The sequence below is a fragment of the Miniopterus natalensis genome, chromosome 14, assembly GCF_054644295.1.
Source record: "Miniopterus natalensis isolate mMinNat1 chromosome 14, mMinNat1.hap1, whole genome shotgun sequence".
Taxonomy (NCBI): domain Eukaryota; kingdom Metazoa; phylum Chordata; class Mammalia; order Chiroptera; family Miniopteridae; genus Miniopterus; species Miniopterus natalensis.
The window spans coordinates 29,385,227-29,410,098 of NC_142094.1; the positions used below are offsets into that span (position 1 = coordinate 29,385,227).

At 41.4% G+C, this 24,872-nt stretch overlaps 1 protein-coding gene across 1 annotated transcript in view; it reads left to right on the forward strand.

Annotated features, from left to right (window-relative positions):
• The window catches only part of CCDC6 (coiled-coil domain containing 6), a 98,427-nt gene that overhangs the window by 44,085 nt on the left and 29,470 nt on the right, over positions 1 to 24,872 (forward strand). Inside the window, exons 2-3 of the mRNA XM_087824410.1 lie at positions 4,563 to 4,712; positions 17,050 to 17,178. Of these exons, the coding sequence (XP_087680536.1) occupies positions 4,563 to 4,712; positions 17,050 to 17,178 (279 nt within the window). The remainder of the gene's footprint in view (positions 1 to 4,562; positions 4,713 to 17,049; positions 17,179 to 24,872) is intronic.

Consider the following 24,872-nt stretch of genomic DNA (forward strand, 5'->3'; position numbering starts at 1 on the left):
GATTGTTGTATCATCCTACATAATTTTGGGTTTGGCACTTGGATTTTCTCAGCAGTGAAATGCTATTGAGAGTTTTTGAATTCTTTCTCTACTAACCCATGATCTCCAAGCCCCACTGATAAAGAACAGAAACACTGAACAATCTCACTGGAATTTCCTATCAAATTTGTGCCTTGGTCATAATAGTGGTGGGTCGGAATGAACTGTGTTTTCCTTCTCTGCAGAAAACTGTGCTCGTTTAGAGTATGGTTGCCTCAGTAAGTACTGACTCAGGAGCAAATAATTTTCTCTAATAATTCTTTTGGTCTGTATTTTTTTCCAGTGGACTTGGCACCTTTCTCCTATTTCCCCTCCCCTATTTCTTTTTTCTTTCTCCCTCCTTTTTTTACACTGGATTTTTGGTAGGATGAGGAATGAATGGTGGAGAAAGGTTTTATACTCTAGCCCTTGCGTCAGCAGACATTGAGCTACGACTGCTCAGTGAGGGGCAAAATAGCAGACACTAATAAGTGAATGATACTATATCAAATTCACTCTATTTCTGAACATAGCTACTAGAACCATATTGAACATGAGCGTATAATCAGAGTTTTTTTAAATTTCCCCCAGAGTTTTCCCATCTTCAATCTACAGACATGCAAAACACTAAATTTTCTAATGTTTTGGTTTATATTTTCTTTTGAGAGTTTAATGGAGTTACAGGTAAACCTTGAAATAGAATTTTATTTAGTTTTTGAAATACAATTTTATCTTTGAATTTGGATGTGTTTGGCATGCTGAGATTTTTAAGCATTTCAGATTAAAAGGAAAATACACTGACAAAATGGGTGATTTCATACGGTATAGCCAGTTAGGGGCACCTGTTGCAAATAGTGCCTGGGGTTCTTGGCTTGGGGGGGGGGGGTTGTAAATTGGAAAGGCAATTTATTTTATGGCTTAAATAAAAAGACCTCTTTTGGAGTTAGGGGAAGAAAAAGTCAGGACTAAGATCAAGATCAAAGTGGATACTTACTGCATTTCTATGGTGCTTGGCTCATACTCTGCTAATTAACTTTTACTCCTGGTTGTCAGTATACCTTATCTGTTCTTTTAAAAACAGTTTCCTCTGAGGCTATAATTAGATCCAGCATCTTGTCTTTTGTCATCATTTATGCTGTTAATTCCTAAAATGACCTGTGACCAATTGGAAAAGGGGTGAACTAGGGCTTTATGTTTTGGGGACCTGGAATCCTGCCCTCCCCATGGGCGGTTTTTCTCTGGGTGTTTAGATGCTGTGGGAGGCAGGATAACAGCCCCCAGTGAGAACTAAGTAGCAGCAAACACTTAGCTGAAGGAGGCCTTGAATAAAATCTGCTAGGCTCTGTTAACCCCCTTCTTAGTTAGATTGGTTTAACTAGCTTCCTCCTGTTAGTCATGGGTCCTGAGAATGACTTTTTTTTATTAGTGAGCTTTGTCTAGAAATAAGTGCCTATTTGAAAGTGGCGAATATTTTGTTTGCCAAGGCCTCCGTCTCTGAAGACTGGTGACATGCCCCTTACTCTAAAGGTACTTTCAGAGCAGATCTAGCCCTCTTCATCTCTCTGCCCCATCTTTTAAAAATTTTGCCACCGTCCCTGGTGTTAAAGAACAAAAGTTCAAGTCACCTTAAATATCTAATTGGTTAATTGAATTATTGAACGAGCCGTGAATTGGGCGGCACCCATCCAGTAAAGAGAACGGTGCTCGGAGGAGTTGCACGAAACAGAAGGTTTTGTAGGCAGAGCGAGGGTGGGTCAAGGAAGTTAAAAGTGGATTATTTCAGGCAAAGTCATCTTCCTGAAGCCTGCGGGTTTTATCAGGCAGATTACAGATTACCTCACTAGCCCAGGCTAGGAACGTCCAGATTGATTGTTTTAAAATTCCATTCCTGGGAGAGGCTGGAAGGGCAGTTGGGTTAGTACTTAAATCTTGGTGGGGTTTATCACAAGGGACTCCATTTTAGGTCTTTTGTTTGGAATTGCAAAGGAAACCAGGTGTTCTGTGAAATACTCACCCTGTTCATTATCAGAGTTGTTTTCTTAATTGAGATATAATTCATATATCATAAAATGCACCCTTTTAAAGTGTATAATTCAGGGGTTCTTAGTATGTTCACAAGGTTGTATAAACTCAGCACTAATTCCAGAAACTTTCGTCATCCTAAGAAGAAACTTTGTATTATTAGCAGTCCTTCCCCGTTGTTCCCCTACCCCCCCCCCCCCCCCGGCCACCACTGATAGCAAGTATGCAATCGTAAGTTCTATTTTCTATTTCACTGAAATCTGTGGTCCCTGTAACTTGGTTAGATGAAATGGGAAGTAGGTGGGAGCTACATGAACAGTCTTAGGGGCTAGTCTCTTACTTCCAACTTCTCACTTCTAGGCCCCAGTGCAAAGGGAAGGTGGCCAGCGGAGCCTGCGAGTCTGGTTCTCTTACTGCTTGTGATTTAATTTTCCTAAAATATTAAATGTCTGGTGGTAGCTTGCAAGAAGTTGAGTGTGACTCGATAATGAAATTAATTTAGGCAAACACCCTTTTGAATTCTAAGGGCAGAATCGCCAACAAAACCATTAAAGTTCCTCTCTACCTTTTTGTTCTGTAACTTTAGAATAATCAGAATCTAAATCATATAGGACTGCCAGTCAAAGCCAGAAAAACAGGTACCTTGAACAGATTGTGGGCTTGGATATATGTGTCAAATATGCTTTGAATAAATCCTTTGGATTTCTGCCCATTGTGCTCCTGTGAGATCTTAAAGTATGTGAGTTTGAAGATGACTGGGGATTAATTTAGAGGGGGAGAGGAAGTGCCAATCCTCAGCAATTTTCCTTGACCATAGTGGAAAGAATAGACATTGAGAAGCACTGACGAAATATGAAGTGTATAAGGGGACCACAGGGGACCCTAGGGGACTGCTCCGTGGATGCTCTTGGCTGGAAGTAAAAATTTATTAGCTGTGATGTGTTCCTAATTGCTCAACTCTCCTGGCCTATCCCAAATGGATTCTTAAAGGAACAGAGTGCTGGAGCTTCTCCCAAAGTTTCCACTTTTTATGTAGCTGTGTTTTTCAGTCTAACTACTGCATGTGGCTGGCTCTCTTTTGTAGAATTGCTTGGCAGGCAGTTCCAGGGACTGGCGTGCTTCGTCTGGGCCACTGTGATGGAGAACAGGAAGGATGGACTCCCAGAAACCATGCCTGTTAAGGCGTGGGTGTTGGGGGAGCTAGTGAATATGCACAGAAATCTAAACCACCAGAGCTGGGAGTGGCGGTTGGACCTTTTACAATAAAAGGTGGTAGTTGCTTAATGCAGGTGCTCTTTCGTGTCCTATTATAAGTGGCAGGTGCTAGGCCCGGCTTGGAATTGATGTAGCTTTCCCTCTCTTGACTTGGCAGATGAAACAAGAATGCATTAGTGGGAATTAATGCATTGAAATGCTGCAGTTTAAAAAGTGCTTTGAATACATTTGAGTCCATCTGAAACAAGCCCTTTCTTTCTGAAAAACATTAATTTCCTTCAAGGATGGTTGGTTTTTCTGTTTATTCTGTTTAAACATAGATGGGGGGCTGGGGAATCTACAGAAGAATATTTTCAGCTCCATTGAATTATACCTGACCCCCTTTTAGTCTGTTTTTAAATTTCAGTAATACCCGACCTTCCTTGTCCTCGCCTCAAAAAAATTCCCAGGGGGGAAATAAATAAAGCAAAAAATGAAACACTTTTTGTCCACCTTTACCCTTCCCCCCCGGATTCCTACTGCTTTGCAATAACTACTTTTCAGCCATTTGGTTTCTTGCCTTACAGTAACCGCTCGGTGAACATGTAAATGATTCCATGTGTATCGGTAGTGCTTTTTAAATGACATGCCCAAACCCTTTCAGTAACATCCTAGAGAGGTGACATAATTTTACTTTTTAAAGTGAGCTGAAATTCTCTGCTTCAGTTTAAAAGAAAAAAAAATGTTGCCTAGATATTGTAATTACAGTAAGTCCTCACTAAACATTGTGGGTAGGTTCTTGGAACTGCTGTCAAACAGGTTATTTCATATAAACAGAAGTTAAGTTCCTACAATCTCATCAACATTATGATGAAACAGTCTTGACCAAAACATTATGTGAGGACCTGCTGTATAAACTTTTGAGATGTAGTGACTTGCAAATAGTTATGAATTGATGCACGTACCCCAGAATTGGACTTATCTGCCGTACGAGAAGGCGCTTTGTGTATTCTGGCCATTGATTTGAGATTGTTTCTAAAAACTGCAAAACAATCTTTGTTAATTTCTTTGAAATATCACTGTAAGAAGAGGGACCATACATAGTAGATGGAGGCCCTTTGGGATAATAGTAGGATTGCTGCTGAGTTCCTCTGTTTTGGGCTTCCTGGGGTGTGTAGGTTCACAGTTAAAAACAGTGCTCTAATTAAAATGGGTGTTCTCTCTGGAAATAAGAACTGTATTTCAATTCGTAAATTTCCTGTTTCCTTAACATGTGTATGTTTTTTGGAGTTTTTTTTTGTTGACTTAATTTTTTTTTTTTTTAACAGCAAGCCAGGGCTGAGCAGGAAGAAGAATTCATCAGTAACACGTTATTCAAGAAAATTCAGGCTTTGCAGAAGGAGAAGGAAACCCTTGCTGTAAATTACGAGAAGGAAGAAGAGTTCCTCACTAATGAGCTCTCCAGAAAATTGATGCAGGTAAATTATCTGTGCTCCCCTTTCCTCTTCCCTGCTTGTTTTCCTCTCTAGGGGAAAATGGCTTTGATAGAGCTGTTTGCTCAGAACATTTGCTGATGAGGTTGTAAACTAGCAGCCTTTGGAGATTAAAAATACCTGGTAAAGATGGCAGCAGTGTCATACTGAAGATTGTGGCCCCGTAGTTCATCGGCTCAGGGGAGGTAAGACATAAAATAGCAGCATTTCAAGAAACTGCTGAGGAGCCTGCGGCCTCAGCATGGGAGTAAATGCTGTGTGCAGTATTTTGGAAACACAAGGATTAATACCAAATGTGAGATTTCTTCCTCCTTTCATGTTGAATCTGTAATGAATGCATAAACATTTTTGGCAGTCAGAAATGTACTAAAAGATGAGGCTATAAAGTAAGATGTCCATTTGGAGGGGAAAAAATCAAAGGTAATTTATAATTCGTGGTTAAAATTAAACACAGTCACTTGTGTTAAAATGGGTGAGTAATATGTTACTAAACAAATATTAAAACTTAAGTAAATATTTTAAATATTAAAACAAATTAAAATTTAACATTAATCACTAATAGTATATAAAAGACACTACACAAAATGTACAGAAATGTTTCTTTTTTTTTTTTTTAGTTCAAAGGCTCTCTCCCCTCCGTTTTTCTGCCCCTCCCTCCCCCATCAAAGCTTACTAGTAAAGTACAAAAGTAAAATTTCTTTAGGGCAAACATTTTGTGGGTTCCTTAGTATGAACTTAAGAATTAGTAGGATACTGAGTTTTTATTGTTTAACACGGCGTATCCAAAAGAGTGAGCAGAGGTAAAATTACCCCAGGAGGACCATTATGGTCATTTTGACAGAAGGCTGTGAAAGGCAGGAACACGCCCTTGTATTTTTCTACTCACTGGCATCACTAACAAGTTTCGTTCATTAATTTGGTTGACATACATATTTCAGTGAGGTGATAATAAAAGGACATTCGAAGCTTTTTAAAAAAAGCTTCCTAAATTCTTTTCTTACCATCCAACATAGATGATCCTGTAAGAGAAGACCCAAAGCTTTGGTATGGAATCTTCAGTGTTAAAACTGTACAGTGGTCCAGGCAACTTTTACTCAATCTTGGTTTTATCATTTTTCTCCCTGATTACTGAAGAAAGATGCCATTACAGTCTTGCAAAATACTTGATTTATATGACAGCTGTCGGAATGTGAAGAACAGAGGTTCCCGGGTGTTCATGTCTAGCAGAGATTCATGGCAGAGTTTCTCACGGACACATTTTGTTTATCCATGTGTGTTCTGATTTTGAGAAAAAGTGAGGGGGAAGGTTAGTTTGGTCTTTGTTTATGTCTCGAACCTTGGCAGACTTAGATGACCTATTCTCCATGGTGCTTCTAAAGCTAAAAGGATGCAGTTACAATTTGTTCTGAGTTTGGTATGTAATCAGGTGTCCTAATTTTTAACACTGTAAAAAGCATTCCTTGTTTTCAACTTGCAGGGGTTTTAGTACTTGGAGTCTTTGACCAGAGTACATTATAAAGCCATCAAAACGTAGCCAGATCATGCTCCTTTTCTCTATGAAGACTCATCTTCACTGTGAGTGCTTCTATAGTGTATAGTTTATAATCAGCCACTCATTCACTTATCGCGACCCACCTGCTTTCCAAGGACATTTAAAATAAGATACTAAATAAGAGTGAAAACATAAGAGCCACGTGCCACAGAAAGGGGAGTTATTTATAGTAATACACTTGGCATAAGAAAGTTTGAACTTAAAATTTCAGCTCTGAGCATCCTGTAAATAAAGCTGTAACCTTGAGAAATATAGTGATTTCTTTTTTTTTATAATTCATATATCTACAAAAAGTTTTACTTAAGAGGAAAGATCTTTCGTATATTAAAAATACATTTTTTTGAGGGGCATTGAATCTTTCTAAAGAGACTAATAACATAAATTGAACAACACAATTGATTCTTTTTGCCGGAAGTAATATATAATATATAATGTACAGCACTAGTCTTCATGTGACCGAGTCTTAACATAGAGAATAGTATGAAGATGTGATTCTATTGCTTAGGGAACTCTAGGTGAGCCTGTAGCTTGTTAGTGATCTAACTTGCAGTATTTGGACAAATGAATGGTCACCATGTCTCTGAGATAATCCCTTGTGAATCCTAGGTTGGTTCTTAGGAAGTACATATGTTGTAAAATACACATAACAAAATTTGCTTCTTCAGCCACTCTTGAATGTAGGATGGAGGAGCATTAAATACATTCACATTGTTCTGCAGCTATCACACTATCTGTCCCCAGGACTTTTCTAGACAAACTTTGTACCCATGAATAATTCGTTATTTCCCATTTCTGGTTCTGAGACTTTTGAAAGGAGATGGCTGGTAGGGAGTTGGGGTTGAGGTGTCTGGCAAGTTCTGGGCCTGTGTCTATTCTGTGGCACAGTAGGTGATCTCTCAGTTAGACATTGGGTATCACTACATGCCATTTTGTGGTAAATTCCCAGGAAGCCCTCTTCTATTGGCCAGTTGGAGAGATCTCAGATAGCTGCAGGGAAGAAAGACTGCTGGCTATGTTATCCATGACCCAGTCTCCTCAGTATGTATTTTCAGCTTTCCACCAGTCCTGTGTGGAAGGCTTGCATTTTCTGCCACCCAGTGTGGAAGAACTGATCTCCATCTGAAAGGTTTTTAGAGTAATTGGTGCCAATAGCCTTTTTCAACTGTGTAATTAATATGGCTCTCTAGGATGTTTGCTTCTGGATGGGACTTTGTTATGAAAAATCTGCTAAGAGAAACCGTGCTGCAGGTGTCACTGAAAATGAGAATTGATCTGTTCACCATGAAAGTGTTCAGCATTTTTCACCCAAAGGCCACTGAGAGGCTGTTTATAGAACCGTTTCGGTTTTGTCATGATGCTTTGGCTGTTATCTCTCATAGGGATCGAGCATTGCTTTTATGTGCATTTCAAAGGAATTCTTTGGGCCTGAGAACAAAATGAGATTATTGCTATGGAGCAGATACCTTCCTTCCCATTTGCTGACTGAGCTGGTATCTAACACCTTTAAAAACTGAATCCAGTCTCTTCAAGTGCAGATGAGAGGAAATCTCTTTGCCCTTTTAGAAGATCAAGTTTGGGAGATAGCTTAATCCCCTCCAAATATGTTAACGCTCACTGAAATATACACACACACAAGAGAACATGCAGCTCTTCTCCCTTGCTTTTGTATGTGTCCAATAGATAGACACAAAATTATATCTTCATTTTGGAGAAACTCTTCTCTAAAAAATCTGTTGTATCCTTCTGAGCTCAGACTGGGATTGATTACCTGATTAGTGAGAAATTGTCCTATAAAGAACTTTCTTGTACTTTTGGTAAATTCAGCACAAGCCTCCATCAGAACTAAATTCTGCCCTGGAATGCCTTGAAGAGACGTTGTAGTTTAATCATAATTTGTAATTAAAATTTATAAGAGATGCTGTGTGATTTGAGCAGTTGTGGATTTTCTCACTTGCTTTTATGTAAGCCTCATACATCAAGTTCACTTCCTGCCCTTTGGGGACCCTGCTCAGTTGCTGCCTACATTCTTCTCGACCGTAGCACTGCCCAAAGTTAATGAATATGGTTTTCTTTTTTTTAAAACCCTGGAACAAGATTGAGGTAAGAAGAGTACTGAGGATTACTTATATCTCTGATGCTTTTCAATCAGCCCAACTTTCAAATTTCAGATCATACAATAATAAATGGGTTGGTAGCATTGTAATTTTGATTCAAGTTTGAAATTGCATCTGGTATCAGAAAATAATGCCTCTATAGCCGTAATAGAAATTATGATACTCCTGTCTTTTGGGGGGGTACACATTATTATTGATTGAAAGTGCTTAAGAAAAAAAGTTTTCTGAGTCTCTTGTTCAGTGGCATGGCTTACGTTTATTATTATTAGCTTGGTGCCTGAGGTTAGAATACCTCCTGGGATTTAAGTGGTTGAAGTTTCCTAGCATCTATAGAAAGATGATATACAGAGGGAAGGAAAGAAGCTGTGGGCAGAAACCACTGCTGAAGCTGCCTCTACCAACGATTCATAGCTAAGCAGTTCAAAACGATATCATGCAGTGTGTATTATTCTTTAATCTCTGTTAGCACAGGAATAAAACCTGGGAGGAAGAATTTTAACAAGTCTCCAAATCTGCCTATTCATTTGCTTCCCCCCCCCCCCTTCAAATTCTGGAGTAGTTTCTCCTTCCAATACCGACTAAATGGATTCGGTCTTCTGGAATGAATGCTTCCCTAACCCCAGAAACGCTGTGCCTCTGGGTAGCAGGCATGTGTCTGCAGGTATAAGAAGTGAGCATGGACTCCCAGTACCATTCTTCTCAAGCATATTCACCAGAATCTGAGGCTGCCTTTTTCCCCTCCTAAGTTACCCAGGTTATTAAGATGGCAGTGAAGTGATTTTTGTCTGTGCAGGCAGTAAAATCACATCCGGGAGACATATATGTATGTAAGTGTTAATTTCATGGGCACCTAGGCTAAGATGCCACTGCATCTCTTCAGATGAAAACTTGGTTCTCCCAATGGCAGGGGAGGGGACCTTGAAATATGTTCTTCATTAGGGTGGCTAGACCAGTGGCTATCTTGGCTTTTAGTTTTTCGGTGCTATCAGATTTGGTCAAAAAAAAATTTGCTATTACCTAATAGCTTAGTTGGGGCAGAGTTGGGAGGTTTTTTTGTGTGTTTTTGGTTCATTTTTAAATGTTTTTTGTTCCAAATTATCTGACTCTTAGCTTTGTTTTGTTCCTTGTTTCTGTTCATGGAGCAGGGGGTTTACACATTACATTCATGGTACATCTGCCAAGAGCTCCCGGGATGTTTTTAATGCATTTTAAATACTGCAACCACCAGAAGCCAAACTATAAACCAGAATTTTCATGTTAGTAGCACGCCAAATGTCTCTCAGTCCTACATAATGTGTATTATGATGAGAAAGTACAGAACACTGATGCCCTCCTTTAGTCTTCAGAAATAACTGAATTCCTTTCAAAGTGTGTGCACGTGCGCTGACATTGTGGTGAGATTTGACATACCAGCGCGGACTCCCAAAAATGTAAGGGCAGGAGTAAGGGTTTAGAAGCTTCTTGTGCTGACTTCCTGACAAAATGTGAGAAAACGCAGGTAGTGAGAAATTAACAATAAAGGGACAAAGCAAGTAAAAGTAATTAGATGAAGCTGGGTTTGACTTAGAGTAGAGGTTTCATTTCTAGTTGCAAAGGTGAATCGTGGTTATTGAAGGAGACTTCCATGTCAGTCCCTGGAAACTCTTTTCAAGTGCAGCCAGAGAACAAGAACTTACTAATGCCTTGAAGTGGGTGTGAGCAAGACAGTGTCAAGGAAGACAGCAGCTTTGGCTTCAGTGACTAGAAGAATTATGTAAGATGGAAAAGACAGCAAGTGTGGAGCAGACTGGGAGTATGAAGGTCAGAAGTTTAGTCAAGACGTCTAGACATCCAAGTGGAGATAACTGATAAGCAACTGGACAGAGGTTCTCAGCAGAGAAGCCTGGGCGAGAGACCCAAATTTGGGAGTACTGTCTAGAGAAGAGAACTGAAGATGTATCATAGGAAATCATGTAAAGAGAATGCAAGGATACGCCAGAGTGGTAGGAGATATTTGCAACATACATATAACTGACACAAAACCACAAATTAATAACACAACACAGAAGAAAAATGGCAAGAGCCTTAAACAGGCTCTTCACATAATAAGCCAGTGGTCAGTAAACAGATGAAAAAGTGCAGAACCCCATTAGTAATCAGGAAAGGTGAGATAAAGTACAAGAAGACATTACTAGGGAAATCTCTTGCACTGCTCTCAGAGAATGGAAATGGTTGCAACCGTTTTGAAAACATTTGGGCATTGTCTGATGACGCTGGAAATTCTCATTGTGACCTAGCATTTCCACTCCTGGATATATTCCATAATGTGTGCACATGTGTACCAGATGTGTAACAGAATGTTCTTTGTGGCATTGCTCATAATAGTAAAAAACCAGAAATGACCCAAATGCCCATCATTCATAAAGTGGGTAAATTGTGAGACTCACCAATGGGATACTGTAAGGCAATAAAAATAGAAGTCACAATTAGACTCAATATCATGGGTGAATGAAATCACAAGTTCATTTAGCAGAAGGTAGACAAAACCAAAAAATAAAATCAAGCAAAACTTATGTTTAGAAATAAATAGGCAATAAAATTTCTTTTAAGAAAAAAAGATACAAGGAAGTGAATACCTTAAGAATCAGTAGAATGATTACCGCTTGTAGATATGGGGCTATGATCAGGAAGGGACACACAAGGCTTTGGAGGAGCTGGCAGTGTTACATTACATATGGGTGATGGTAAGACTCACCTAAGGATACTACATATATACTACATATGTATTCTTCATGCTTGCCTACTTTTGCTCATTCTGAGGCTTAATCTAGGGGAAAATGGTCCATAGGAAGTGGGATATTATTTATGGTCCATAGGAAGTGGGATATTGTTTATCTAATGGGTATTTGCATAGATAAGGTGTCCTCTACATGCCCTGGAGTAGAATTAAGTCCTGGTCACTGCCCTTTATAGAGCTGGCAGACCTGTAAAGGTGATTGAGAATGTACCCAGGTGCTTGCCGGTCCCAGCACACATCAGAGGTGAGGGCAAAGGCTGTGAAGCTAGTGACCTAGGTTTTAACCCAGAGTCTGCCCTTTACCAGCTGTGTGACTTTGGGCAGGTTACCTTACATCTCTAAGGATGTGGTTTCATCCTTTGGAAAGTGTATGGTGATCTAGTGTATTGACGTACATAAAGTGCTTGGTACATAGCAACTAGTGCCTTGAAGTGTTAGCGGCTTTTAGAATAGAAAGGATGTGAAAAAACAATGAACTAGGCATTAAAATGCACACTAGGTACACTATGTGCTTGTCATAATTTAAAGGAGGGGGCGTGTTCCTTATGCTAGGGTGTGTGGGAAGGCACCGTGGAAGATATCTTTTGAGCCATCCCCCAGTTTCAGTAAATTTAGGGAGGGAGGGACTTAGGGACTCTAGGCAGAGGACACAGTGTGACCGGGGGTGGGGGCAGGAAATGTGCAGCAGCATGTGTCAGAGGGAGGAGTTCAGTGTGACTGTCGGGGCTGGCCATCCGCAAGCCCTTAGACCAGAGAAGTCTCCAGAAGCGTTGGCCAGCATGGTGGTTTCACTTTAAAAACGCAGTGGCCAGCACTCCCTGTGCTTAGACCCATCCATTTTTTGTTTGCTAGGTGCCTAGACTCTGAAGGCACTTAGGTTTACAAACCTTAGACTGTCACCTGGGCTGAGTGTGGAAATAGCACGAGAAAAGCCTGGAAGCTCGCACAGGGACGAGATTGTGGAGGGACTTGAACGCCATGCTAACAAGTTAAGTCATAGGGAGCCTTAGGAGGGTTTTGAGCAGGGTGTGGAAGTGGTAGGGTTTGTCTGCTAGGATGACCGATGCTGGGTCTGGGGAGATGGGGCAGGAGCTTCAGCAGTGGCCCGGTGAGGAGGAATGGGAGCCCTGCTCCAGACGGGTGTGAGCACAGAAAGAAGAGGGTGCCATCGGGTAGCGGGCGGGATGGGAAGTGTTGACTGAGAATAACGGCACCGGTAACGGGGGAGGAGGTGGGGATCAGTGTGGGCCGCCAGGCATTCAGTGCTGACGTTCTGAGTGAGGTGGGAGGCTGCTCAGCAGAGCAGTTGTGAAAAGTTGGCTTTCGAGAGACTCAGTGTTCAGAGAGATAGCTTTGAACTTCCCTTCAAAGCTTGTGTTAATAACGTGATAATTGTTGACAGCCCAACGACTTAATGTAGCTATTGTCTTATGGTGGCCTTTACTTGGTCGAGTGCAGATGGTTGTGGGACTGTGGTTAGTACACAGAGAGAAATAGGAGGGTTGATGAGTGAAAACAGAGGTAGGGGCCTCTTGAGTTTATTTTCAAGTTGCTTTGAGAAAGCTGGGTCCTGAGGCTGGTGGCCAGAAGGCGCGCCTCACTTGTCCTGGGCTGGATCGACAACCAGCCCAGACTTGCAGACACACTTGGCACACCGGCCGCGCGCTGGCCTGCCTCCCCGGCCCCTGCGTGTGCACCTCCGGGGCTTCTCGCAGGTGAACGATCTGCGGCACCTCCGCCTGCCAGAGAGAACTGTCCAGAATAAATGTAGCGAGTTCCTGAGACTCTTATATAAGAGGACTGGATCACGGAAATGTCTCCAGAAAGCCCTTGTAAATGGTAAGACAACAGTTACTGAGATTGAATGATGCTTATGGCTGGCATGTTTTCGGTCAAATTAATGCTATACAGTCCTTGTATTTTTTAATGGGCTGGAAGTTTGCTTTGGAACTCCACATATAATCAGATACAGTAAGAAAATCCCCAAGTTTTAGTAGTCATTCGGATTTTACACATTTATAGTTATATCTTTGTTTATGGCTTTTTCAGTTATGTTAGTATATTTTTCATGCTGATTCCGAAGGAACAAGTCTTTATTTATATAATCCTACTTCCAGTGAAAATGTGCTGTACCGCAGTGGATCCTCTGCTATGTAATGTGATTCAGTTTCACAGGGCTTCCTTTTTTGTTAATGTTAACAATATATTGCACAAATAAGACTATTCTATAATGTTTGAGATGTACTTTATAAAAAGTGCATTTACAGCAAATTCTGATTTTGAAAAAAAGAAAAAAGCGTAATCTGCCTAAGCAAGCATTTTGCTTTTGGTATATTTAAGGCAAACACATGAGTTGTATTTTAAACACATTAATAGAATTTGCTTGACTATTTACTCCTTAGTTTGAATTATTTTTGTTCTAGTCCAGGATCTCTGACCTCCTTGGAAGATTTAAAATTGCTCATAAAAGCATTAAGACCTTTGATTAGATATTGAAAATCATGCCTTGAATTTTACGCCCATATTCAAGGCGCTACTCTGAGATGAAACTGGAGTTTATTTCTTTTTTAGAAAATATGTTTTTATTGAGTTTTTAGAGAGAGAGGAAGGGAGACGGAGAGAGGGATAGAAACATTGACATAAACATCAATGGGTTGCCTCCTGCACACCCCCTGTTGGGGATTGAGCTTGCAACCAGAGCTTGTGCCCTGACCGGGAATCGAACCAGGTCCTCCTGGTGCATAGGTCAACACTCTGCTGAGCCACACTGCCGGGCTGGAGTTCATTTCTGATAGTCTTGGGTCAGCCTAAACTAGGCTTCCTTTTGGGGTTTTTGTTTGTAGTGTCATGAACTACAGCATTAAAATAGGTGAATTCAGGGTATTGGTTTAAGCCCTGTGGGGCCAAATGGTTTGAATTTGCATGGCATCTATTTAAAGCACAAACAGTTTCTGACTTTTTCTCAGGCAAACCGTAATGAGGCAAACTCTATGGGTATCAGTTTCCTCAAGATCCCTTCCCTTGCTCTGCCCCCCCCCTTGTTCATCTTAACTCTCGTCTCACGATTGCTTTTTGAGGGGTGGGGGGTATTTCTGTGTTTCTCTTTTTATTGCTGGATTCTTTGTTCCAAGGAAGAAGCATATTTTCTGTTCTTCGTGTTCTGTTCAGAAACTTTATGCCCTGCTTCTACAGTGCATGTCACCTGGGAGATGGCAGGACGCGCCAGGCAGCAAAGCTGTTCGTTTCAGCTGTCTTTGGGGGAAGATGAAAACCGAGTTTTTGGCAAACAGATCTCGGGATGACTTGATATATTCCAAATGGTTTAGTGTAACCCAGGGACCTTACTTGAGTTCTGGTAACAGCAGCTTTACTGTCAATTTTTCCTTGGGGTATAGCTTTTGAGAGGGGAAAAAACTTCTTAAAATTGAGAGATTTTTATAGACTTTATTAATCAGATATTGATAGTATGAGACCATCTGTCCAGATAGGAATATTTTCTGGTAAGCCAATGGAAACCTCCTCTTCTCTCAGATTAATATTCTGTGACAAATGCTGTTTGTTGGGGAAGAGATTTTTCAACTTTAGATTGCATCCTTTATTGTGTTAATTTCCCTCAGGACAGAAGCCTAACTGGGAAAAAAAAGGGGGGGGGTTTCCTTTCAAATAAAAATAGCTGCAGTTGCCCAGCTGGTGTGCCCTGTGGTTGAGCGTTGCAGACCCATGCACCAGGAGGTCCCAGTTCAGTTCCAGGTCAGGGCACACGCCCAGGTTGGGGGCTCAGTCCCCAGCAGGGGACGTGCAGGAGACAGCCAATCGATGTTGGTGTCGATGTTTTTGTCTCCCTTCTCTCTAGAATCAATAAAAACATTTTTTTAAAAAATAGCAGCAATTGAAAACATATTGGAGGAAAACACAGCTACAACAAAAAAGCTTTGGCAAATGATTTAAAGGTTGTAAGACCCAAGTTCATTTGAGCTTAGTGGTGATAAACTGTTCTAGGGTAAGGATAATATACTAACTATAGATCTTACCTACCATTAGCATAGTATCCACAGGTAAATGACACATAGATAATGTGTGAAGAGTAAAAGTATAGATGAAGATGTACACGTTTTGCTGGGGGTTTTCCCTCATAAGTCATATTTTTCCCGTTTGGGTTTTTTGTGTCTGAAATGCCAGGCACTCTTCTTGTTCTCTGTCCCTTCTTCTTAGCTCTTTTAATTACTGCTTGATCTTGCAGAACCTGAGTTGTAAAGAGCTGGCTAAAAATAGACTTGTCACTGTAAGCACCTCCTCACATCTGCTTTTTTCTGGGTCCCTGCAAGGTTGACCAGCTTTTCTTTTTGGAGTTGTACATCAAAAACAGTTGGAGGAAAACCAGCATCTATTTAGTTAACATTTCCAGTGTTAGAAGAAAATGTTGAATTAAAAAAAAAAAAAATTGTTTTTAATCAAATATATGCTTTTCAGACAATTTAACCAAAATTGTCAAATGTGGAGAGGGTTAGGTAGCCGTTTTGAGGCTGATCAGGTCCTGATGAGCTTGCTCTGTTGTCCATCACACTGTCTGCAGAGTTTACAAAGAGATGTAGCCCTCCCCTGGGCAAGCCAGGATGGCTCATTTTTTTGCATTTAATCATTTGGCTTTTCAAGGCCAAGCGTGTCCTAGGCATTAGTGGGTGGAGGAGTCTGAAGTCAACCTCGCTTAGGTTTGCTCAGGATTCGATCGGTGGGAGGACACAGGTGTGGTGTTCAGAACAGGGTTTGGGTCCCAGGTTCTGCTGCTTTCCAGCTGAATTGCCTTGGTCCAGTAATCTACTTTGTGACATATAAAATGGGGGTGATCGTGCCTGCCTAGCGCGGGTGAAGAACCTGGTATACGGCGTCTGCCCAAAGAAATGGATTTGAAGGTGAAACTAGGGAGCAGCGTCATCGTAAACTAAATAAAACTGGATGTGCTCATTGTCCTTTGATAATTTTGACTTCATCTCTCCTTGGTTCTGAAAACATCAGGCCCTGTGGGCATTGTTTCTTCTAGTCCTTACCGTGGTTCAGGAACCCCCCATCCCCCAAAATGAGAACTTCAGAAACTGCATAGTTCTTAATGAAAACCCCTCTTGTCATGTGCCCACTGGATTTGTTTCTCCCTTTTAGTTTCGAAGGTTGGAGTAAATTTTTTTTTTTAATATATATATATATATATTTTCTCTTTCAGCTTATTTAATTGCATAAATAAGGCTTTCCGCCTTGGTTTTTAGGAAAGATGGTAGGAGGTGTGATGCACGATCTCATTATAGAAAGCTAATGAATTGTACTTATTTTTGCCAAAGCATGCTCTCTAGTACATTGGGAAATAGCATTCAGAATAATTTAGTAAGTATGTGTTGCAATTGTTAACATTTCTTCCCTCTCTACATCATACATTATATAAATCTGAGTTAGTGTGTAATTCATTTAATAAAAACTGACAGTACGAGATTTCTTTCTTAATTTATTAATTTTTATGCCTGTGGTTATATGTTAAAAAGTGAGCTTCCTTCCTTACCTCATTCCCTAGCCTCCTGGTTCCTCTCTACAGAGGCAACCGCCTGCGTTTTATAAAGTTGATCTGTATTTAATCGCGGTTTGATGCTCATAGGAATTTGCCCTTCCATCTCTCCGCCTTTGGCTCAAATCGAGAGCCCGTGTATGCGCAGTGTAAGCTGGTTGTGAGTTAGGGTGCCAGCGGGGAGCAGGTTACCGGGCCCACGTCAGTGTGAGCAGAAGTGAGGAACGTAATCGCAGTGACGTCTCGTACTCGGTGTCACCAGCTTTTGGAGCCGTGGCTCCCGCGGCTTTGAGCGTGTTGATCTCCGCATGTGTGTGTTTTCCACTTTCCAGTTGCAGCATGAGAAAGCCGAACTGGAACAGCACCTGGAACAGGAGCAGGAATTCCAGGTGAACAAGCTGATGAAGAAAATTAAAAAACTGGAGAATGACACCATTTCTAAGCAGCTGACATTAGAGCAGGTAAGCACCTAAAGCTCGCTCCTCAGTTTTTCCTCCTCGTATCAACTGTTCTTTCAGGCTCTAAGATACCTCGAGGAATATAAGTGAAAAACATCTTTCAGCTTTCCCTTCCCACAGTGGAGACTTCATTTCTGAAGCGGGCATCAAAGGTCTGCAGAGCACCTGCTCACTCTCACACACTTTCTCTTTTTCTGACCTCAGTTAATAAACTTTCAGTAGATGTGTTGTGTTGTACTGACTTATATGCAGGAAACATTAGGTTCCTTTTTGCAAAGGGGGAAGAATGTGTTTTTAACCACAGGATAGTTTCTGTGAAAGTTCCTGAGACAGTGTTGCTTCTATTTCAAGGTTTCTCAGAACAAACATTAGCATTATTATTATTATTCTTTTTTTAGTTATTTGTAACTTTATATGAACCCTGTCTTCTCCCACCTAGATTTGTGGATTCAGATATGGAGTCAGAGGCTTGGTTGTGCATCCGACTCAGCCACTAACTAGTTCTGTGACCTTGAATTAACTTCATTAACTTCTCTGGGCTCAGGTTTTCCACTTGTAAACAGAGAAGGAAGAACTAATCAGGAATGGTAACCAGCTTAGAAAGGTAGAAAAGGTAGACAGTAAGCGCACAATCCCTTTGTCCATTGCCCTTGGCAGACGTTGGTATTTGGCCACGTCCTTGCCGTGGGAGTCTAGTCTGGTCCTTAGACTGCAGCACCCAGAACTGTGGGCAGATGCTGTTGGTCCGCACAGGTTGGGGTGTCAGACAGAATCACCTGTAAATCCCTGGCCTACATCCCCCCGGTGCTTTTCCTCCATTCTTGTGTCCTGAAACTTGATTTCCCCTGAGACAGGTAAGAGGCTGACCACAGTGTACCGTTAGCTGGTTTCCGTGTAAAATTCAATATATTGAATAATGTCTTTCGGTTCTTTGTAACTTGGATCCTGATTGCCATTTTGATGATTTGTCTAACCCTTCCATGCAAAGTTGTCTGATTTATCCCACCTTTAGGGCCCCTCTGCGCCTCCTTCTATGTGTCCATGCTGACTGGTTCCTAGAACACTCCAGCGTCATCATTGTGCCTGCGAATGAATGGTGATGGGAGTGTGAGGTTTGAGGAGAGGTCAGGGTTTGTTTGAAAGTTACCTGGCTGACTTTGCGTGTTATCCTTGTACCTACCTATACTCCAAAGGGACGAACGTTACTGGGTTTTCCATGACTGTGAATAATGGCCCTAAAAAATTTTCCTCTATCCCATTCCCAAGGGTTGGCGCTTTTTTATACATATTCAGAGTAATCTATTTTTACCACTTATCTTCAGAATTCAGGTGCAGTATCTAAATTTAGAAGGCTCCTCTTCCTCACACAGTTTAAAAACATTTTGTTCCAAAGGTCACTTGTTTAATTCCCAGGATAGGCAATAGCCAGTTAGTCCTGTTCAGGTTAAAGCTTTGAAGATTCTTGTTAAGTCCCTGATACGCCAAGTACTTGTTAGTGGTGCTTGTTAGTAGAGAATTAACCAAGTGAAATTCTCATAGTAGGTGGTGTTGTGAGAACTTCACTTGGTCAGGGCCTTCACAGGGATGGTGGTCAGTAATGTGAACAGCATCGCTCTTGTTCACAGGCTCCTAAGGAGACCTTGGGACTAGGGCTGTAACTGCCAGGGTGTAGCGGTGGCCACAAGGGGGAGGTAGTGGTCTAGCGTCAGAGAGAGGTCAGTCTCATCTGAGAGCCCCCAAGAGAGGGTGGTTTTGCTGCACCCCCTTAAGACTCTTTGGCGACTTCAGTAACTGAACCCCTTTAAAATGAGGTCCAAGGCATACATTCTAAGTTAGTGACTTAGTGCATTTTTATTATTTCAGACCGCAACAGTAAAGAAATGGATTTCTACAGTGGAATATGTGCTTTGCTACTAGAAATAAAGCACGTGCTTTGCTACTAGAAAAAAATAACCCTTTACTAGAAATAAACCCTTTGTTTTGGATATGTCCAGGATGATGAAATGTTGCAGATTTTATTCCGTATTTTGTTTGGTTATAAAAAATTTTAGTTAGTGTTTAGGGGAAATGTGTTTTTTTCTTCCCTCCAGTGGAAATAAATCTCCTTTATGTTTTCATGGATGTGATCTGACCCTCTCTGTGGTCATCTCTTGGGATTATCATCTGTATTATATGTGTAGTAAATGCCCTTGCTCCTCTATCTGACAAATTATAAGCTATTTGAAGGTGATTTTTTCAATTTGCCTCATGCCCTACCTGCTTTGTTGGTAGAAGTGCGGATTTCGACAGGTGACTGAAGAGCCGTCTTTTCTATTTTGGAAGGCAGCTCAGTGTAGTGTTCAGGGCCTGGGCATGGTACTTGTAAGGAACCAGATGTGAACCTGTTCCCTCTGCTTAATGTCGTAGCTTACTTTCTTTTTTGGTAGCAGCTTTATTGAGATATAATTCACATACCATACAAATCACCCATTTAAAATGTATAATCCATTGATTTTTTTAGCATATTCTGAGTTGTGTAACCATAGCCACAACCAATTTTAGAAAGTTTTCATCAGCTCAAAAAGAAACCTAGTATCCTTCAGCTGTTATTCAGTCCCCTCTCCCCTTTAAGCAAATACTATTCCACTTTCTGTCTCTGTATATTTGCCTATTCTAGATACTTTATATGAATGGAATCGTATAGTATGTGGCCTTTTGTGATTTGCTTCTTTCACTTAGCATAATGTTTTTATCCATGTTGTAGCATGTGTCAGTACTTCATTCCTTCCTGACCAAATAATGTTCCACTGTATGGATGTTCCACATTTTGTTTATCCAGTCATCATTTGATGGACATTTGGGTTGTTTTAACCATTAGACTATTATGAATAATTCTGCTGTATACATTCATATACAATTTTCTGTATGGACATCTGTTTTCACTTTTCTTGGGTACATGCCTAGGAGTGGAATTGTTGGGTTACATGGTAACTCTATGTTTACCTTTTGCCAGGATTGCCAGACTGTTTTCCAAAGTGGCTGCACCATACTGATTATAGCCATCCTGGTGAACGTGACGTAGTATCTCCTTGTGGTTTTATAGTTCCCTGATGGCTGATGATGTTGAGCATTTTTTCAGGTGCTTATTAGCCATTTGTATATCTTCTTTGCAAAAAGTGGCTATTCGAGGTCTTTTTATTATTGAATTGTAAGAGTTCCTTATACTAGATACAAGTGCCTTATCAGATACATCATTTGAAAATATTTTCTCCTATTCTGTGTGTGGGGGTTTGGTGTGTTTTTTTCCACTTTCTTGATAATTTGCTTTGAAGCATAGAAGTTTTTAATTCTGGTGAAGTCCAGTTTGTCTGTTTCTTTTGCTGCTTTTGCTTTTGGTGTCATATCTTAGAATCCATTGCCAAATCAAAGGTTATGAAGACTTATCCCTATGTTTTCTTCTTAGAGTTTTATACTTTTGGCTCTTATATTTAGGTCTTTGATCCATTTTGAGTTAATTTTTATATATAGTTTGAGATTGGGATCCAGATTCATTCTTTTGCCTTTGGCTATCCTGTTGTCCTAGCTGGTTCACCTTTGAGCCTCAGTTTCCTTACCTATAAAATGGCAATGATAGCAAACTTGTGTTAGATACCACGAATGGGAGAGAGTGCAAGGTGATTCACAAAATGCCTGCTATATAAACACTCAGCATGAGGTGGGTGCTGCTGTTAATTTACAAATAATCTTTATTTTGAACCCAATGGGTTGAACCTGCAGAAGGGATATTGGAAGGCCTTCTACCAGGGATTTGTGTTGACCATAACATGTTTGTTTTAAAGGTGTAGCTTGGATTGTAATGGTTTTTAAATAGGCACCTGCCCACTCTCTGTAAAGCAGAACTTAATGGGGTTTGAGACTCAGTCTTGGGCTTTTTTTTCAAAGTAGGCCCCAACTAACCCACATGCCAGAAGGCCCTCATTGTAGTTTATCTCCCCAGAAGTCAGGCCTTTGGCATGGACACTTAATTAGTCAGATAGCATTTCTTCTTCTCTTTGACCCAGAATCTGGGATCCTTTTATTCTTCAAATAGGGAATGTTAGCAGCTTGATAATCATCAATGTCTCTGAGCTATACCTGGCTGTTCTGTTGGTGTTTTGCAATATATGAGTTCATAGGATTTTAGAGCTGGAAGGCTGTGTTCAGGGAGGACTACCCTTTTCCCCAGACCCTAGTGGAGACATGAGACAATGGGGAAATCACAAGGATATTCAGAGGCAGGGGCACCAGGTTTCCTCCCAGGATTTGGGACAGTGGCCTCCTGCTCCCCTTGCCTCTCCCCCAGAACTTGCTGCAGAGGAGGCGGCTTGGTGCGACTCGCCAATTGGTGATAGACCAAGTTGGCTTGTAAGTGTCCTGACCTGCTTACACTGCTTTTTCAGAAATGGAAACCCAGACAGAGAACAAGAAGCATTCCTCAAATTACACAGCTAAGGAGTTCTTAATATTTTAGCTACCTTTTTGGCCATTTATTTAGCATCCTGAATGCTTAACTCCTAAAGACAATTTATAGGCAGATGTAAAAAAGCATGTTCAGAATAATGTAAAATCATGAGGTCTTTGCAGCACTGATAGTATTAGTCTAATGAGCTGGTTTAGTCTAGTCAGCATGACTTCAGTGCTACTGGGCGCTCTTGAACAAACACTGATGGTCCTTATTGAAAACTTCTGTTCACATATGTTCACTGTGAGATACTTATTTGATATTTACATTTTCCGAGGTAAGAACATTTAGAACTTGGAATGTTCTCTGTGTCAAGAAATCTTGATCTGAATGGTTTCTGCCAACTAGGAAGGATTTTTGTTCTTCTCTGGACAAGGGTGACTAGCATTAGAAAGCACACGTTAGCTTATTAAGTGAGTTCAACTCGGGATATGAGGGCCCTCTGTGCACCTGGCTCAGAGAATTATCTTATGGGAAAGAAGAAAACGGAAGCCGTAAATAGGTGCACTACATACTTAACCATTTATTAAGTAGTGCACTAGCAAAATGCCAGAATCAATCAGTAGAGAATTGGTCCTGTAATCCAGCTAACACGTGATGAACAGGATTGCCTGCCATGTTCCAGACACCCTCCAGTGTCATTTTCTCAGTTATTCCTGTAATTTGAGGTATGTTTTCCTATCCGAGATGTCCTTTCCTTTCAGAGCCACACGTACCCATCTCTAAAGGTTGGATTAGGACTGGAATGGTAATTTCACTCTTTAGCATCCCTTTGTACCGGGAGTATTTTAGCCTGTGTACTTTAGGGACAATATTCTCTAGGTTCAAATCTTCCTCGCATTTGGATAAGCTGGGTGATCTCAGGCAAGCAGTTTGATCTCTGTTGTGAAACTGACACAGTATCTAACCTATATGTTTGTTGGGAGGATTAATCTTCCCTTGCGCCTCTCCTCACTCTCCATGCATATTGTTCCAGTGTGGGCTGCTCAGCCAGAAATAAGTTTACGTGGTAACCCAGGGCACCGATGTTTTTGTAACTGTATATGTGACTGGGACAGGCTTCATCAGACAACCTTATGTCCTTTGCACTGATTTTCCATTCAATCCTATTTCATTTTTAGCAAAATGTAGGCCACAACTGACTCAACTAACTTCACAATCCAGCAGTGGGTTGTGACCTGCAGTTTGAAAAATATGCTCTGATGTGCCCAGTGCTTTCGTGCCCCCGATCTCCGCGGACCCGCTTCCCCTCTGCCTGGGCTACTTTCTTTCTCCTTGTTAGTCTTCCTGCCTTTCTCCTCCTGCCACTTGGGGGTCTGTGCTATAAAGTATTTCCTAACTTTCAGTCCTTCTCTTGTAACACTTGGCACACAAATAGTAATTAGCAAAAGTTAAACAATTGTTTCTTCCCTATAAATTCCCTGTGAGGTGAAGGAGGGAAGGCACACTCTTGACCTTACCGCCATGTCCCTGGTGACTCACATCTAATCAGAGCTCCAAAAATTGTAGCTGCTGCCATTAATAACGAAAGAGCCCACCTAATGTCTATGGTAAATGACACAATCTTATTATATGTGGTAAATAACATATTATAGAAATGTCCGGGAAAATGTGCATACTCATTATTTGAGCCTGAGATGTCTCGCCACCTTCCTTCACCTGGTTATCTGTTAATTTATGAATCTATGTGCTCATATGTCATCTGTGACCCCATCCCTTTGATGTTCGTGTTCCCCATGCTGCAGTCAGGCACACATCTTACGTTAATTGTGCACACGTTTACTATGTGCCTGCCACCTGCCACAAGCTCTGCTAAGTAAGGTCCCTGGCCTCATGGAGCCTGGCCTAGGGAGGCCAGGGAGCCCATGGACGGTGCTGAGAGATGCCCCGTGCAGGGCTGTGGTGGAGAGGAGCAGCGTTACTATGGCAGCCCCTTTCCCCAGACCACGTGCCCGAAGCTCCTTGGCACTTGGGTGAATTGTTTGTGAATTGATACACATGGGCTGGACGGAGCTAAGTCCCGCTCGTTGCAGGGAAGCAGGGCTGTGAGAGAACAGAAATGGAAGAAGAGATATGCAATAAAAAGTGAATGCAGTTGCCGCATGGCGTAGAGATTCTGAGAACAGAAAACTCATGAAGAAGATGTGAAGTTGAATCCCTCCCCTCTGTTAGCAGACAAGGAAAGGGGGGGGGCAGTCCGTGGATGGTGTCTTTGGGGGCACAAGCTTGCCTTTCTATTGGTGGCGAGTGTCATGCAGAAGGCTGCCGTGGAGCTGTGCGGGCTGTGCAGGCCTCGGTGCTGACAGGGCCCGTGGTTACCTTTAGCCGTAGGCAGCATCAGTTGACCAGAGGCTTGACCAGACCCTGGCTTCCGGGGGCATTGCAGGGGTCACCCCCACTTACTCCCGTGTCTCTCACCGTGTATAAGCAGCAAATCACAGAGGCTGGCGTTTAGAATGATGAGTTTTAATCCTTAGGACGAAATTTAATTTTTATTTTTTTCTAAAATGAATCAAGGAAGCATATATTTTAAGTTTTGTGAGGAAGAAAGGGAAGTTTTAGGTTTCTAGCTCCTGCAACAGTGGTTCTTAGTGAAGGCTACACGATGGGCGCTGCCTTGCTCGTCTGGAAGTTAGTTCCTTCGAAATACAAACCACACTGACATCTGTCTGCGTACAGTGCTGATGCTCCTCAGTTTAGTAGCTGCAGCGACGGACTCTAGTGAGTTACACAGATAATCGATGTGTCCTTGTGACTTAGCTGTGAACTGAGTGGCCAGTGGCTCATGTTCAGGTTTGCATCCTTGGTTGATTTTGGTTGTTGTGGAACAGAGTATTTCTTAAATTCATGGGTAGTGTAACCAGACTGGATTTTCAAGAATTTTATCCATGCTAACAGCGGCCCGTGCGGCCCCCGGCAGAGGGAGAAGTCTGTGGCAATAGCTCTGAGCAGCACCTGCTGGTGTCTCTGTGCCATTTTTTTCAAAGAACAACCGTGTTCCTTGAGGGTTCACTTACATTGAGGAGATGAAGTTTAGTGACCACTGTGCATGCTTTGACATTTGATTTCAAATACTGGTCTCAAGTTATGGGAGTCTTGGAATCTTTATTATTAAATGTTTGCATTGTGAAAGTAACCCATTGCTCTTTCAAGAAAATTTGGAAAACATAGAAGTATAAGAATGATAAAACGTTACCTAGACGACAAACCTCCCAAA